Source organism: Nyctibius grandis, chromosome 5 (genome assembly GCF_013368605.1).
Source record: "Nyctibius grandis isolate bNycGra1 chromosome 5, bNycGra1.pri, whole genome shotgun sequence".
In the NCBI taxonomy this organism is placed as follows: Eukaryota; Metazoa; Chordata; class Aves; order Nyctibiiformes; family Nyctibiidae; genus Nyctibius; species Nyctibius grandis.
This window is the reverse complement of record NC_090662.1, coordinates 16,175,332-16,191,902: the sequence shown is the minus strand read 5'-3', so window position 1 is coordinate 16,191,902 and position 16,571 is coordinate 16,175,332. Positions and strand designations below refer to the sequence as shown.

At 46.8% G+C, this 16,571-nt stretch overlaps 1 protein-coding gene across 1 annotated transcript in view; it reads right to left on the bottom strand.

The window, feature by feature from the left end:
• Nucleotides 1-878: 878 nt before the first annotated feature.
• CDHR3 (cadherin related family member 3) overlaps nucleotides 879-16,571 on the bottom strand; it is a 75,031-nt gene continuing 59,338 nt past the window's right edge. Inside the window, exons 15-20 of the mRNA XM_068400607.1 lie at nucleotides 15,098-15,342; nucleotides 12,523-12,704; nucleotides 11,114-11,127; nucleotides 5,066-5,097; nucleotides 4,088-4,136; nucleotides 879-1,252 (exon numbers count right to left, since the gene is read on the bottom strand). Coding sequence (XP_068256708.1) covers nucleotides 879-1,252; nucleotides 4,088-4,136; nucleotides 5,066-5,097; nucleotides 11,114-11,127; nucleotides 12,523-12,704; nucleotides 15,098-15,342 — 896 coding nt within the window. The remainder of the gene's footprint in view (nucleotides 1,253-4,087; nucleotides 4,137-5,065; nucleotides 5,098-11,113; nucleotides 11,128-12,522; nucleotides 12,705-15,097; nucleotides 15,343-16,571) is intronic.

Below are 16,571 nucleotides of genomic sequence, written 5' to 3'. Positions count from 1 at the left end.
AAGTCATCATTTATAATTAATTTTCTTCAGATTAAAATAATTTTTTGAAATCTTGTAGGGTTTGCTTGTTTTATATCAGGTTCTTAGACAGCACTTACATTATACATGCCCACACTTGGAAAAGATTATTTCACCCCATGTGTTTACTGTCATTATCTTTTAAGTGTGTTCCACTTGATTCTGTAAAACATTAAATACGCCAGAGGAAATACCAAAGGTGAAGATACTGAATGCTGCTAGTGTTACAAAAGATAAATAAGCTGAAAGCGTTGACATGACAGCCTGAGATACCATAACAAGCTGTGGGGTTTCTCCACTCCAAAACTGCTTTCAAGCCATGGTCTTTTCTACAGCAAGATGGGAGGGTGAGGAAGGGCTGAAATAAAATACTCAATTAAAAGAAAATATCTTTAGCTTTTACTAGCAAACTTTTCAACTCTGCTATGCTTTTCACCCATTCTGCTGCTCAGCTGGGACAGGAGACCCCATTCACTGGTGAGAAAGCATGTCCATGTGTACACTGCCCTCCCCAAAGGCAGTCAGAGGATGTGGCCGTGTCAGTTTCAGGGCACAGAGCTCTTCCAGGAGGAAGCTGCCAGTGGCTGTAGCCTGGGGGCAGGGGGCAGCAGATGCTGCTGTCCATTACTCTGCTATTTTTTTCTCTTCTCCCTCTTTCACATCCTCCCCTTGTCTCCTACTCTTACCGGCACCTGCCGAAGGTAAGTCCGGCTTCATCCTGCCTTTGGGGCCAGTTTAGGCAGCAATGGCCACCTTATGTTTTGCAGCTGAGATCTATAGAGAGAAAATCACATCTTATTCCTTGGCTGTTGAGAGCAGGGGTCGTTTGGGAGGCACCTTGGAGTCTCATGCACTCTGCTTTAAGGCTGGCTTAATGGCAATGCTGTGTTCATTTTGGGAGGGGAGGTCAGTATGTGCCTGGGGGGGGCTGGCGAGGATAACCCCCTGTCCTCAGCGTCCTCTTTCTGCTTTTGTAATCTCTGCCCATCCTGCCCCGGTGTTTGTGATTGCCCTGCCAAGGGCTTGGCACCTGGTTTTGTCTCTGCAGTCAGCTCTTTCCTCTTCTCTGAAGGCTCTTTTTTGCTTGGTGCCTCTGCTCTGTCTGTCCCTTGGCCACTATGATTTGTGGCACTGGATGTTACCTGCATGGCCGGCGCCAGCTGAAGGGGCTCGTTGCTCTTCTTCCACCTCCGGGCCCCTGACCGTGTATTGAACTCGTACATTTTGCCAGTAACTTGCAAGGAAGAAAAGACAACTGATTAAAATCATTCCTGCTTTAGCAGATTAAGGCATGACAGTTCTCCTCAGGATGGGGTTGAAACGAGAAACGTGAAGCACCTGGAAAATCAGCTGAGTTGGGGAGGTGGCCCTGAGAGGGAAAGCCTCATTTCTGCAAGTGGGTGTGGGGACCTGGGCTCGTGGTGGCCACTCAGGAGAGATGCTGTTCTATCAGTATAAAAATGGCTCTGCAGTTCAGGGAATAGGAATATTCAAAACATTGCTATCCAAAAAAAAAAAAAAAGACCTTCTTATCATCCTATACCTCTGTGCAAGTTACGGCTACCATGGGTTAACATGGGCAGTGTAACAAACACAACCATAGTCCTTGTTAGGACTAACTCTCCTAAAACTTTTGGCTTTGGCCATGCTGAGAAAGGCCATTGTATATGTCTGCACCTATTTTTTCAAGTAGAGTTGCCTACCTGAGGTAGCAAAACCTACTAGGAGCACAATATGCTACATACATCTTCCAGATGATGTCAGGTGGTCTAGGTTGACCCAAGATTTGGAGATCTGGGATCCCCAACAAGTTGTGGCTGTATGCCAAACTTCTCCATTTGAAAAAAAATGCTTTCCTCCAGGCTTACTGTGCACATTCTCATTAATAGAGTGAAATACTGTGTATTTTCTACTTGTGCAAGTACATGTTTCCCTCATACATATAAAATATTGTTAAAGTTGGGTTGTTCAGCACACATGGCTACCTTTCCTTGTTAGAAAGATTTTTGGTCCTTTTCAGATTTTATGGGTAATTTCTACTTGTACATTAAATGCAAGTATCTTCTCCTTCAGTTCATTTACTACCTAGAGATAGGTGGAAAAATTGCCATGTGTCCAGTGTAATTGTCTCGCAGTCTAAATCACTCTCTCTTGCCTGACAGAGAATCAGGAGCTGTAGTGGCACTTCTTGTAATTAAACATTATTAATATGAGACAAACAAAAGACCATTAAGGCCTGGAAAGAAACGGTGGTTATGTGTTACTACATGTTACAGTTTGTATCAGAATTAATGGTTTCTGATAAATTAACACAATTTGAGCAATTAAAGATGAAACTGGAACTCTTTGCATGTTATTTTTTCTGATTGCTTACAAGGCGGGCATGTCAAAGCAGACCAGATCAGGAAGCAGCTCCTGACCATCCCTCCTAATCATATTCAACAGATGATGTCCTGGGAATTATTAAATCTCATTTCCGAACCGCCAGCACTTGATCCTTTAGGGTTTGGGATGAGCCATGGAGGTGAGAGGGGAGGAGTGGGGAGCACAAATTTCTCTGCTGGCACCACAACGCTGTGTTACAGCTTAATATTTCTGTCAGGCATGACATGACACAAACGCTATGGCTCTGGAGGGTGGTTTGGATGGGCTCAGATATCCTTAGATCTGGTGTGGTCAAGTTCGATGAGGAAGGGAGCCACCAGCTGTCCTGCAAAAACACCGGGAAGCAGCTCTTGCAGCAGCCTAGAGAACATCCATGTTTAATATATTACAAATGCAGTTACACAGGGAAAAAGGAGGGACTTTGGAGCCCATCCCTCCAGATCTCTTTATAAATAGCAGGTGGGCTTGGACCTGGACCAAACTGGCCTTGAGCAGCCTTGTGGATAGGCTTAATTGCACAGTAGGGTCCCGTTTGTTAGCTCAAATTCTACTGAAGTCCCCATGCCTAGTGTTTCCCATTAGCTCACGGCATCCAACAGCTCTGAGCCAGCTAATAAGAAACACAAGGTACAGGCACTTGGGCAGAAATTTGGTCAGATGAATCCAAGCCTTGAAACAAGCCTCCCTTCTTCTGGATAATTTTTAGACCTATTGTTTTGGACCTATTTTCGGATCTATTTCTTAAAGACCTATTTTGACTGACTGTCACATTTTACCAGCCCTCCCTTTCCATGCTGGGGCCCTCAGCCATTAGACACAGGGCTGGGCACCCTAATGCCAGGCCAAGCATCACAGCATGGGGCTCAGGCAGGGGCTGTTGTTCAGGGGGATGCGGTAAGGCGGATCAACCCTTAGAAAAAAAAAAACATTTTTCTGTAATGAAGCCTGCTGCAGAGCACAGTGGCTGTCACTTGGGGAACGGGATAAGCACAACACCTCCTGGGTCATCCTGGTTTTCCTAGCTTTTGCCTTAATTTCACTTTTCTCAGTTGGTTAATCAGATATGCAATCAGAGTCAGCATAGCTGGAGCCTGGTGATGCACTTGGTAGCTGATGCCACCACAACTGTATGTAAAAGCAAATGGTCTTCTCTTTCCTCCTCAACAAGCAATGCTCGAGCCTTAGATAAACAGCAGCAATGCACTGATGCTGCAAGGGAGGAGGTTTGTGCAGGAGCAAGTAACTCACCCACCCACCCTGCATCCAGGGAGGGGTTTAAGAGACGAAGTCAGTACATCTGCAGCTATGTTAATCTGCTGGCCATTTCCCAGACATGGGAAGGGTGAAACCACGTATCCATGACTGCACCACAGCAGGAGGCTTGCAGCAAATTCCTCCTCCCCTTCCACCTTCCTATACCAGATCCATACATTCAGGTTTAGCAGAGAAGTAGTGAATAATCTGGCCACTGGATGTGTGCTTTCAAGGGCCATATGTATATTCTACTATTAGAAATGTCACTAGGGCCCTGTCTTGATTTTCACTATCTGAAATATAACTCCCATTCTCCTTGGAAACAGCAAACCTGAAATATGAAAAGCAAATGTCAAACCATATTTAAATCAACTAATCCAGTTTGTTTCCAGCCAAATATTCATATCCACTGTTAATTTCTTTTTATTACCTGGGTCTCTGGCTTCTCCATCAAAGACAGTGTTTAGCTTTGTCATTGTCTGCGAAGAGAGACAAAATGTGAAATGAATCCTGTGAATTAGTTAAGTAAGGAGGAGGAGCAGTGACTTGGAAACGGTGACCTGCATGGATGGAGGTAGATTTGTATGACCTGCATATGGCATTCCTATAGGCTGTGTTTAATCAAAACTGGCAACAAAAGCCATTTGTGGTGTAGGGTGTTGCCACTAGATGTTCAAAGGAGAATTAATAAGGTCTGACATCCTAAATGCCTTCACATGTGTAACCACGAGAGGGTCACCTCCACCCAGAGGAGGCTTGGGAATCCCCTCTCTCAAGAACTTGGGGAGGCAGAGTACACACATGAAAGTGCCTTGCAGCCTTTATGCTACTATGGCTATGAAAAAGGAAGGAGCCCGAAGATCTAGGAGCAAAGAAACATCTATTACAGTGGAAATAACTACGGTATTTTGCTGCAAACAGCTTATCAAGACCAAGCTCTTCACAGCTTGCGTACACTTGTGTACCTTACTGGTTGCACTCAGGTGGGTCAGGGTTAGCTGCACAGGTCAGTGGTGTCTCAGCAGCTCAACATTGCCATCAGGGAAGCTGGGGCACTTGTCACCCTGCCTCTGCGGCTGCAGTGAGTCTCCTTGTCACTGCTCCAGGCACAGCCCCTCTGGCCTCCCACGTACAGGGCTGCCAGAGAGGCTGGAGCATTCGGCACTTGGAAGCAAAGGGGCCTCAGCGCGGGTGAGCACCCCTCGCACCCAGTGTGGCCTCCAAATACAGAGGCCAGTTGGGGCACTGAAATGTTTTGCATTTGGGGGCAATCCTTTTTTCCTCCCCTATCATTTCTATATTCTCTTTGGAAAACAGACACCTTTCACAGAAAGGGTGCTATGATCGATCACATTGTGTGATGGGGCTGGGCAAAACTGGGTTTTGTTTTGAGGCCGGCAGTACTTACCACAACCACTTCTTTCTTAGGTTTCTTCTTTTCTACAGAAAGGAAAATGCACATTGTAAAAATCAGATTCTTCTGACAGTGACTATAGACACTAAAGCCAAGATTTCCTCAAACAAATAAACATTCTTGGTACTCAACTTCTGAGACATCTCAAATGAGCCTTATTTCTTTTCAAAGGCTGATCCCTCATACTATTTGAAAAGCAAACTCCATCAGCATATTCTGGAGTGAGAATCCACATCTGTCAATGACTAATCAAAAGTTTAGCCTTGAAAAGTCTTATTCCTTCAGTGATGAATAAATAACAATGGTTTCTTTAACAAATTTCCCTTTCTAAATAATATGAACAGATACAGAAATTCACCTTTGGGGATATTTGAGCTACAAATGTAGATTTTATTTTTTCCATGAATGTTTGTAGCTGCAAAGCTTGTGCACTCAAACATGTGCTTGGAGACAAAACAGGAAAGTGCTGCAGATCCAGTCAAGTAAAATTCAGATTGAAGAACAGTTTGGTTATGGGTGAATTTACCACACTATTAACTCATCCCACATGCAAACAAATACAGAGGCAGTGCCACGGGCGTCTCCACACACGGATTTGTGGATGATACCCAACTAGCTGCTATGATTTCTTCTCACTCGCTCCTTGCCTATTTGTTTAATGGCCTTCCTTTGGAGAACTGTACACCTGGCCACCAACGGGCTTTATGGCCAGGCATGCAATACTCTGAAGTTTTGCAGATGGATCTGAACCTGACCACTGATGGGAAACCTGTTCTGTCTCGCCTTCGCTGCCCAGCATTTGGGAGCCAGCTTTTCAGAAAGCACCAAGCATCCAATTTTTTTGGCAACCAGACAATGTTGAAATGTCTCAAATCGGGCAACCAGGAGAAGAGCTAATTTTGTTGGGTTTTGTTAGTCATGTGGTTTTTTCAAGCTGGGAGATACTGATTGAGGAGAGGGAGTTATAAAAGCAGGGTCTTACTGAGCCCATATGAGCCATCCTTGCTAGCGGAAAGCTAATGGGACTAAAAGGAACGAGACTGCTTAAAAAAACACCTATATTTTAATGTGTAGCTTATACCCCTGCTAAGGTATACAAACCCCTTTAAAAGCACCAATACTTTAAAATAAATCTTCAGGTACATGAAGTAATGGTGTCAAGGGAGCACATGAAGGGATCAGACAACAAGGAATTAGAGTGGAGAGGACTGTGAGGGTGCTGTAGAGGGAAGGGATTATTTTTTAACAGATAGCATATGAGTTGCACACGAAAAACACAGTAATTCTTTAGCATCCATGCTAGAATATGAGGCTACTCTGAATTTGGTTTTTCACAGAATCACAGAATCACAGAATGTTAGGGATTGGAAGGGACCTCGAAAGATCATCTAGTCCAATCCCCCTGCCGGGGCAGGATTGCCTAGACCATATCACACAGGAACGCGTCCAGGCGGGTTTTGAATGTCTCCAGAGAAGGAGACTCCACAACCTCTCTGGGCAGCCTGTTCCAGTGTTCAGTCACCCTCACCGTAAAGAAGTTTTTCCTCAAATTTAAGTGGAACCTCCTGTGCTCCAGCTTGCACCCATTGCCCCTTGTCCTGTCAAGGGATGTCACTGAGAAGAGCCTGGCTCCATCCTCATGACACTTGCTCTTTACATATTTATAAACATTAATGAGGTCACCCCTCAGTCTCCTCTTCTCCAAGCTAAAGAGACCCAGCTCCCTCAGCCTCTCCTCATAAGGGAGATGTTCCACTCCCTTAATCATCTTCGTGGCTCTGCGCTGGACTCTCTCTAGCAGTTCCCTGTCCTTCTTGAACTGAGGGGCCCAGAACTGGACACAATATTCCAGATGCGGCCTCACCAGGGCAGAGTAGAGGGGGAGGAGAACCTCTCTCGACCTGCTGACCACACCCCTTCTAATACACCCCAGGATGCCATTGGCCTTCTTGGTCACAAGGGCACACTGCTGGCTCATGGTCATCCTGTTGTCCACTAGGACCCCCAGGTCCCTTTCCCCTACGCTGCTCTCCAACAGCTCTGCCCCCAACTTGTACTGGTACATGGGGTTGTTCTTGCCCAGATGCAGGACTCTACACTTGCCCTTGTTATATTTCATTCAATTTCTCCCCGCCCAACTCTCCAGCCTGTCCAGGTCCCTCTGAATGGCTGCGCAGCCTTCCGGCGCGTCAGCCACTCCTCCCAGTTTTGTGTCATCAGCGAACTTGCTGACAGCGCACTCTAATCCCTCATCCAAGTCATTAATGAATATATTGAATAGAACTGGTCCCAGAACCGATCCTTGCGGAACTCCACTAGACACAGACCTCCAGCTGGACTCTGTCCCACTGACCACTACTCTCTGGCTTCTTTCCTTCAGCCAGTTCACAATCCACCTCACTACCCGATCATCCAGACCACACTTCCCCAGTTTAGCTGCGAGGATGCTGTGGGAGACCGTGTCAAACGCTTTACTGAAATCGAGATAGACCACATCCACAGCTTTACCATCATCTATCCACCGGGTAACATCCTCATAAAAGGCTATCAAGTTGGTTGAGCAAGACTTCCCGTTGGTGAAGCCATGCTGAGTGCCCCTAATGATCCTCCTGTCCTTGATGTGCCTAGAGACAGCACCAAGAACAAGTTGCTCCATCACCTTTCCGGGGATGGAGGTGAGGCTGACTGGTCTATAGTTACCCGGGTCCTCCTTCTTGCCCTTTTTGAAGACTGGAGTGACATTCGCTTTCCTCCAGTCCTCAGGCACCTCTCCCGTTGCCCATGACTTAGCAAAGATGATGGAGAGTGGCCTAGCAATGACTTCCGCCAGCTCCCTCAGCACCCGCGGGTGCATCCCATCAGGGCCCATGGATTTATGGACGTCCAGGTTGCTTAATTGGTCCCTGACCCAGCCTTCATCAACCAAGACAGATTCCTCCTCTATCCTGACTTCTTCTGAGGCCGCAGGGGTCCAGGGCTCCTCAGGACAGCCTCCAACAGTATAGACAGAGGCAAAGAAGGCATTCAGTAACTCTGCCTTCTTTTTATCCTCTGTCTCCAGGACCCCCACCTCATTCATCAGTGGGCCTACATTGCCTCTAGTGTTGGCTTTACCTGCAATGTATTTGAAGAAGCCCTTTCTGTTGTCCTTGACCTCTCTTGCAAGGTTTAATTCCAAGGACGCCTTAGCTTTCCTAGTTGCCTCCCTACATCCTCTGACAACAGACTTATATTCCTTCCAAGTGGCCAGCCCCTCCTTCCATGATCTGTACACCCTCTTCTTCCACTTGAGTTTGCCCAGCAGTTCCCTGTTCAACCATGCAGGTCTCCTGGTACCCTTCCTTGACTTCCTACCTGTTGGGATGCTCTGATCTTGAGCTCGGAAGAAGCAGTCCTTGAATGCTAGCCAACTATCTTGGGCCCCCTTACCTTCTAGTACCCTGTCCCATGGGATTTCCCCTAGCAATTGCTTGAAAAGGCCAAAGTTGGCCCTCCTGAAGTTCAGGGTTGTGATTCTGCTAGCTATTCTGTTCCTGCCACATGAGATCCTGAACTCTACCATCTCATGGTCACTACAACCAAGGCTGCCCTCAACCTTCACCTCTTCAACCAGACCCTCCTTGTTAGTGAGGATCAGATCCAGCCTCTCCTAGTTGGCTCATCCACCATTTGCATCAGAAAGTTATCATCAACGCACTGGAGGAACCTCCTGGACTGGAGATGGCTGGCTGAGTAGGCCTCCCAGCAAATATCAGGGTAGTTGAAATCCCCCACAACAACCAGGCCCTGTAATTGCGAGACTGCTCTCAGCTGCCTGTAGAAGGCCTCATCACTGTCCTCATCCTGATCCGGTGGCCTGTAATAGACACCCACAACAGTATCACCCCTGCCAGCCTGCCCCTTAATTCGCACCCACAAACTCTCAACTCGCTCCTGATCCGCCTCTGGATAGAACTCAATACATTCTAGCTGCTCACTCACATAAAGAGCAACTCCACCACCTCTCCTTAGCGGCCTGTCTTTCCTGAACAGGACATAGCCATCCATGACCACATTCCAGTCATGCGAGGCGTCCCACCAAGTCTCTGTAATTGCCACTAGATCATAGCCCCCCGACCGAACACGGATTTCTAACTCCTCCTGCTTATTCCCCATGCTGCGTGCATTGGTGTACAGGCATTTCAGGGAGCGAGCTGGGCACACCGATTTCATCCCAGATTCACCCCCTGATTTCACCCCAGGGGGATGGGAGGCCTCCTGGTCTACCTCAACACTAGAGCATTGCCCCAGTGGTGCAAGCCCAGCTACCACCCCATCCCCCTTCGAATCTAGTTTAAAGCTCTCCGAATGAGCCCTGCTAATTCCTGTCCCAGAACCCTTTTGCCCCTACGACATAAACCTTTCCCATGTATCACTGTCACGCCTGTTGTCTTATAAAACCAGCCATTATCAAAGAACCCAAAGCCCTGCCTGTAGCACCAGTCTCGTAGCCAGGCGTTAATAGAGAGAATCCTACTGTTCCATCCCACGTCATCACCTGAAAATGGAAGGAGGGAGGAGAAAACAACTTGTGCCCCAGACTCTTTCACCAACCGTCCTAGGGCCTTGTAGTCTTTCTTCATCCCCCTCAGACTACGGGATGCAGCTTCTTCCCCACCTGTCTGGAAGATCAGCAGGGGGTAGTAGTCTGTGGCCTTCACCAGGTTGGGGAGTTGCCTGGTGATATCCCTGATTCGGGCTCCAGGCAGGCTGCAGACCTCCCTGTGATGGGGGTCAGCTCTGCATATTGGGCCCTCAGATCCCTTTAGGAAGGAGTCTCCAACCACTAAAACTCTTCTCTTCTTCCTTGTGGAGGAGGTAGCTATACGCCCGTCAGGTTTTTCTGACTGTGGTGGGACCTCTGATATAGGTTGCCTCTCCACCACATCCCCGTTGGACCGGCTGTATTCCACTAGGGCTTCATATCTATTGCTCAGAGGCACCTGTGGAGGCAAGGTAGGCAAGGAGGGCACTCGCCTTTTGCCACGGCCATAGACTTGCCTCCACTCACTCTTCTCCTCTAGGTTATTGTTTTCCACCTGAGAGGGGCAGAGTACAGGGGTCCCTCGATCCTGGGAGCTCTCCGGCAGGTGCTCCCATTTTTGTTGCAGGGAGGGCAGAGCCTGGCTCCACCAGTCTATCTCCATTTCAGCCTCCCGAATGCTCCTAAGCCTTTCTACTTCGGCTTGAAGCCTTTCAACCTGGCTTTGCAGCTGTGCCGCTCGGCCAAGCAGATCATCTACTTGCTCACAGCGCACACAGCCCCCTGACACCACAGAGACGGTGTAGCATTCCCTGCAGCCCGCAACCTGCACCATCGCCTCCTTCCGTGGGAGCTCTGTCTGGGTTCCCACATCCATTTTGGTCTTCTTCCACCGGGTAGATACCATTGTTCTTTCACTGAACTGGGAAATACCTGCTGGTGCCACCCCTGGTTCACAGCTCCTTGGCACCTTCCTCGCCTTGTGCACTGGGAGGGAGTCAGTGCCCTCCCCAAGGAGCTGCAAACAACTGCAGCCTCTCCTGCCCTGGGACACACCCAGTCACTGCAGATTCACACAGGCACTGCTGAGTCTCCCTCTCCCACTCCCGTCTGGGCAGGGACTAGTCCCTGTCCTCCAGGAGGCTCTTTATCAACGATAACAGGGGGTGGAGCGTTTAAATTGCCCGCGGTGCCTCCGCGGTGCCTCCGGCTACGCCCCCTCCTCTCCTGATTCGTTGCCGGGAACCTCCGGGTCCAGGTCCAGGGTCAGAGGGAAGCAGCTCGGGGCTGATGCTCGCGGGGGGCTTGGGGGGGGTTTACCTAATAGTTAATAGATCTGAAGACCAAAAGCACCATGAAATCACTTAGGCAGGCCTCCCATAATCAGCCAGGGTTATTTAGTCTCAGTATGCTTGTACTGGGTCAAATTCATTTGTCTAGAAATGGGTTTACAATTTTTATGCTGAATTGTAAACAAGGTGGTGTTGAGAAGTATTAAAATATAGAAAAGAGGTACATACCTGGAGCGTTTGTCCTGTAATGAAAAAAAGATTAAGAGTCTAGTTAACAAATGTCATACTTTTGCCTACATGAAAATATCTGCGTTGTTCTCTTTCACTTGGCAAGAAAGATGTGTTTACTTGAGTTCTGGGATTTGCTTCATTTGGTTGGTTTCTGGTTTTGCTTTCGCTGAAGGCCTGCATCACTTAATGCTGTGCCCAAACAGGAAAACAGCCCTGAGCATTGCTCTAACACCTCTCCAAGAAGGGACGATACTAAAAAAATAAAGTCTTACTGATGATAGCACGATGTATTTATATAATCTGTAAACATGTATTTTCAAATATTGTCATCTTGTTCCATCCTTGGAGGAAGGTCTAATTTTGGATCTGATGTGCTCAGATAATACCTTTTAAAATATTTGAAAGGTTATAAATGTTTTTTAAAATATAGAAATTGCTTTTTAATGGGAGAGCCTGGCTCCTGATGAATCACTTACTCTATTAATAAATAATTACAATAGCCAAGCTATATGCTGCTAGATTCATTTGTCATTTTTATCACAAATTGCTAGATTCCTTGTACACACCATTTGAATTATAATCACAGTCACATATTACCTCTTTACATTTACTACAATTTCTAAATTTAAGTCCAAATCCTGAGAATACTTATAGAAATACATTTTTAAAAAATCCCAGTCCACTTAAAGAGCTGCTTATCTTTGTTTTGTGAAGTAAAAAGTCAATTTAGAGGCACTCTGGCTCCAGCCCGCCGAGAAGGCAGCCAGCAGAGATCTCTGCCGCTTCCCACAAGGAACTAGAGCTGGTCCCAGGTGCTTCCATGGCTTTTGCCAAGCACGAGTACTTAGAAGTATTGTGAAGATTTATGGGCCAGAGCCTTGCAATGGGCTTGGGTAAAACTCCAGGAAATCTGCAGAAGTTTTGCCAGAGCAAAGAATTTGGCATGAGCACCAAGGTTTGGAAAGGACTCTGGGATCCATAGCTGAGAGGAGGAATATGCGTCCAGTAACTACCTAGATGGGAACTCCCTTGGAGTGGGAGCCAAATACACACCAAAAATGTTTGTATTTTTGGTCAGCACAGTCAGACACAGACTCTGACAGCGCCTCACGAGGGTAGCTGCCTTTAGAGGTCATAATTGTTAATTCCACTGTTACCTTCAGCTAATGCATTTATTAAACCATTAGTAAATCCACAAAATAAAATTGCATGGACATTTTCGCTTGACTTCATATCATTAACACCAAATATCACTGTAGCCGGTAATAGCATTTACTGCAGCGAAGGGCATACCGCTATAAAATATTCAAAGCACAGATTTCATTCCTGCGGAAAGGCCTGTGTTATCTCTGTCATTGCCAGGTGCCGCTGGGTACTTCCCCAGCATGACATTTGGGAGGACTCACAGAGACGCGCTGTCTGCTTTGCCTGCCAGAGGGCAGCGGGTGCGGACCCACGTCATCAGCAGGAACCCCAGGTACCCCAGCAGTCCGAGGAGCAGCAAACCGCCGAGGGTGATGACGAACGGCACGTACCACGCTGATTCAGAGTAGAGGTTTTCCCTTTTCGTCACAACAGTGAAGCCAGGCTTTTAAAACAAGATAGGAGAAGTTTCTCAATGCTGCATACTTGTAAGGTTACTGACGTCAACGGCACCTTTCATCTGGCTGAACTTCTGCACTGAAGCACCTGGCCCAAGCTTGCCCTGGGGCTCTGCAGGTGATGGGCAGAGGGAGATAGTGTCTGCTGGAGATAGTGATTCATCCCACGTACCTGCCTGCTGACTGCCGAGGCAGCTTAGATGACTGAGATGGACCACCAAGGCAATCAAAGGCAGGTGAAATTGAGCCCACCCACAATGAAAAAGGAGGTTCCAGATCATGTTTCAATGACTTATATTAAAACAAGCATGTGACGGTGGGGTTTAAAAGCCTCAGGTTGTCTGAGAAGCTGCGAACACACTGTTGGAGGGTGAGCAAGTTCAGGGAATACTGCCTTACTGAGATAATGGTTTCTTGTTACCTAAGGCTAAACTGGAAGTAGGTCATCTTCACTGCAGTGATCATTCAGCCCCCTCCGTAAGAGGAGTTGAACCCTGAGGAATTGGGTTATTGTATAAAAAGAAATTAAACTCCTTTTATTTTCCCTGTGACTTGTTCCAGAAGGGAAAACCACACTTCTTGAGCAGCTGCAATCTCCCACATCTTCCCGAGTGCCGGGAGGCACCGCTCTGAGCTGGCACATCACTTGGTGGTAGCAACTCATTCATTAAGGTCCCATCACGAAACTATCCTTACACGGATCATTTGTTCTACCTAGGTCATTACAAGTGTGGTAGTATTAGTTTTGATCATATACTTATGTTTTTATTTAATTTTCTGTAAGAAAGACATTTGTAATCACATTGTGTATGAAATTTAGCAGGGTATCTATTTTATTTCCTGCTTAAGGATACCTTTAAAATAACTTAGTTAGCCTTGCAAAAAAAGGTATATCCAAACCTCAGAGAAATTATCAGATAATCTCAAGATCACCACCACCACTCCATCCTCACTGGGACTGAAGTCACAAGTGACTTTTTGTAATGGGGTTTCTTTTTTACACTACCAGCCTTCCAGCATCTGATTCATCAAGTTGGTGCACTGAACACATGTAACAAGTAGTGATGAGAGAAGTTGCTGTAATGGAAGTGCTCTTCTGGAAAATAGACTGAAAGTGGAAGGCTGATATCTCTGGGGAGGCAGATTTAATGCTGTGGTATGTGGTGTAGACTGTTTGTATTTGTGGTAAAGCACGGGAAAGAAATACAGAACCAGTTTTGTTATTCAGCTTAACTTTTCGTTCCCACATCAAGTAGGGGGAGGAGAAGGCTGCAAGAAAACCATTTATTTCTTCCCAACAGAGCATTAGATAATAACAGGGTTATTAATCAGTCTGCAAGTTTGGATTTAAACATTTTCATAGCAAAGCATCCAGATTTGCATATGCTGTTTGCGGGATCCTCTGGTTCTGGCTTATTTACCAGTAGTCCCCAGCAGATCGGGACCATTTTAAAGCAAATAGCTCTTTTACCCCTTCACCAGCATCCTCATATTTTCATTCCTACATGCAAGGGAGAGAAGGGTAATGCCATCTGCAGGCAGGCAGAAAATGGATGGACTCTGGATGATGGGGATATGGTGCAGCAAGGGATGAAGGCAGGAACTGGCACAAGGATGGGAACAGAGCTGTGCCATTTCTGCAGGCAGGACAAAAGCAAGCTCTCCTCATGTCATGCACCAGCCTGACAGAAATCAGCTCCAAAAAGAAACTGGTGAGGCACAGATTTGCCTGTCTGACACCTGCTGAAACCTCAGCGGCATGATGAGGCTGTGCACAACTGCTTCAATTCCTGACAGGCAGCTTGAGGTTTTACATGAGGGTGACCTCAGGGATGGAAAAAAGCCCCCTTCCATGTGATGAGGATTTCTTGTTGTTGTTATTGCCTATTTCAACTTTGGTAGCCACAGATTAATGCATCCCACTGCTAAAGAAGCACATTCAAGTACAAGGCGGCTGGTGGACTGAATAGCTATGAATAAAAAAAGAGGTAGTGCAAAATGCATGAGGTAATTTTAAGGTTCTAAGCAAAGGTTAACCCCTGCTCTTTCCTTATTAATAAAGCTGCCAAAATCTTTAACTTTCCATTTACGTGGTAATGGCAGCGTGCCCAGTCCTTTGGCTACTTGCCCTTTTTGTTTTAGAAACTAAAATACAAAACATATGTTATGACTCTGTACCTGGGACCAATCCTTCCTGACGCTGAGCACATCAACCACCTTTGGCTTCAATGTCAGAGCAGGGGGCTCAGCACTACACAGGACTGGACCCACTGTAGGTTTTTGTTTTCCTTTTGCATATATCTACCCTATTTTATTCACTCCCATGAAGAGTAGCCCATGAAAGAACCACAGAAGCAGACATAAATATCAGTGAACTTACTGTTGTTGCAATGACAGTAGTTGGGTTCGGGATAACTCTGATGCTTAAAGTCACCGTTCCAGTTTTAATTAGGTGTGTGGTTTTGTCCCTGGCAGATAGTAAGTTGTCGTCTGTTATATAGACGCGCAGTCTGTAAATCCAGTTTGTATCAAGTCCGCTGTCATAGTCGAACCTTGATGCAAGAATCAGCCGAGATACGTTGGAGCCGGCACTTGGTGAAAAGGTGAAATGATTGTTCACGTTGCCTGCAAGCAGCAGCAAAAACACAAAACAATGCCAAAAAAAGGAATAAAAGAGAAAAACAATCCCACAGTAAAGTAAATGCATGGAACAAGCAAAAAGATCAGTTTCTGTTGACAACTTGTTATGGATCACTATACACCTGTGCAGTAAAATATCATTGACAAGAATGGCTCCTCAATCTTCCTGACATCATATAAAATCAGATAAAGCAATAAAGTGATAAAAGCATCAAAATAATGGAATCAGACCCTCTACAGGGACACAGCTGAGAGGAGGCGGTGGAAACACTTCAGAGCCATAGGGCACACAAGAGGTCACCCAAATGACCTGTCCTTACAGCCTGGAGAGCAGCCAGGAGCGAAGCACCCAGCTGGAGTGAGGACCCTACACTGTTTCAGGGCTCATTCCGCTACTGGGGTGTCCCTGGAGTGGCCCCTAAGCCACATGGACACCACCAGCATCTCCAGAGGCCACTCCAGCCCCTCTCCATGGCTTCTGCCCAGAGGCAGAGGCCTTTGAGCAGATCCCCCAGAAGAGAGCTAATTACTCGAGGGACACTAATTGCCTCCAGGACTTAGTCTGCACTGTGGGGGCAGAGAGGGGAGTTCAGTGATGCTGGCTCCCCAGCCCTCATTTTCTGTCCATATAGCTGGAGATCTGCTAGCAGCCTGGGCTGCAGGTAGGCCAGCCCCAGCTGGTAGGCTCCAGACAGACCACACATACGAGAGATCAGATCCATGAAAAGGCACCAAATGTGCTTTGGTTTTGCTCTTGTTGCCCTACAGAGCTCCAAAGTTGAAGTATCCTTGAAGGCCATGTCTATTGTACAACACAAAATGGGCCATGGGCTGCTCCATGGCTCAGAGGCCAACTGCATGGCACAGCTCATGTCTGTACAGCCAAAACTGGACCTGTGGCCAGACCCTGATTTACTAATACTAACACAGCCTTTGTGTATGGGCTTGTGTGTAAATACCACTGCTGCAGAGCTTGTCTGTGGCATTAAGGGGCTGCAATAGGACAGAGGTTCTCTCTTTTTATGCCCACAGTTTTTTACTGGCACCTGGACAATCTGTTCCCTCCTTCTCGGCAGTCACCTCAGCAACAGAAAAAGGAATTGCCTCAAGAGAGTGTATTCCCTTTTTCATGAAGCTGAGCATCATCCCATACTGTTGCAGTTCTCCCAAGTGGCTGCAGTTCAAATATGCGTTCTTAAAATGGGGGTTTAATG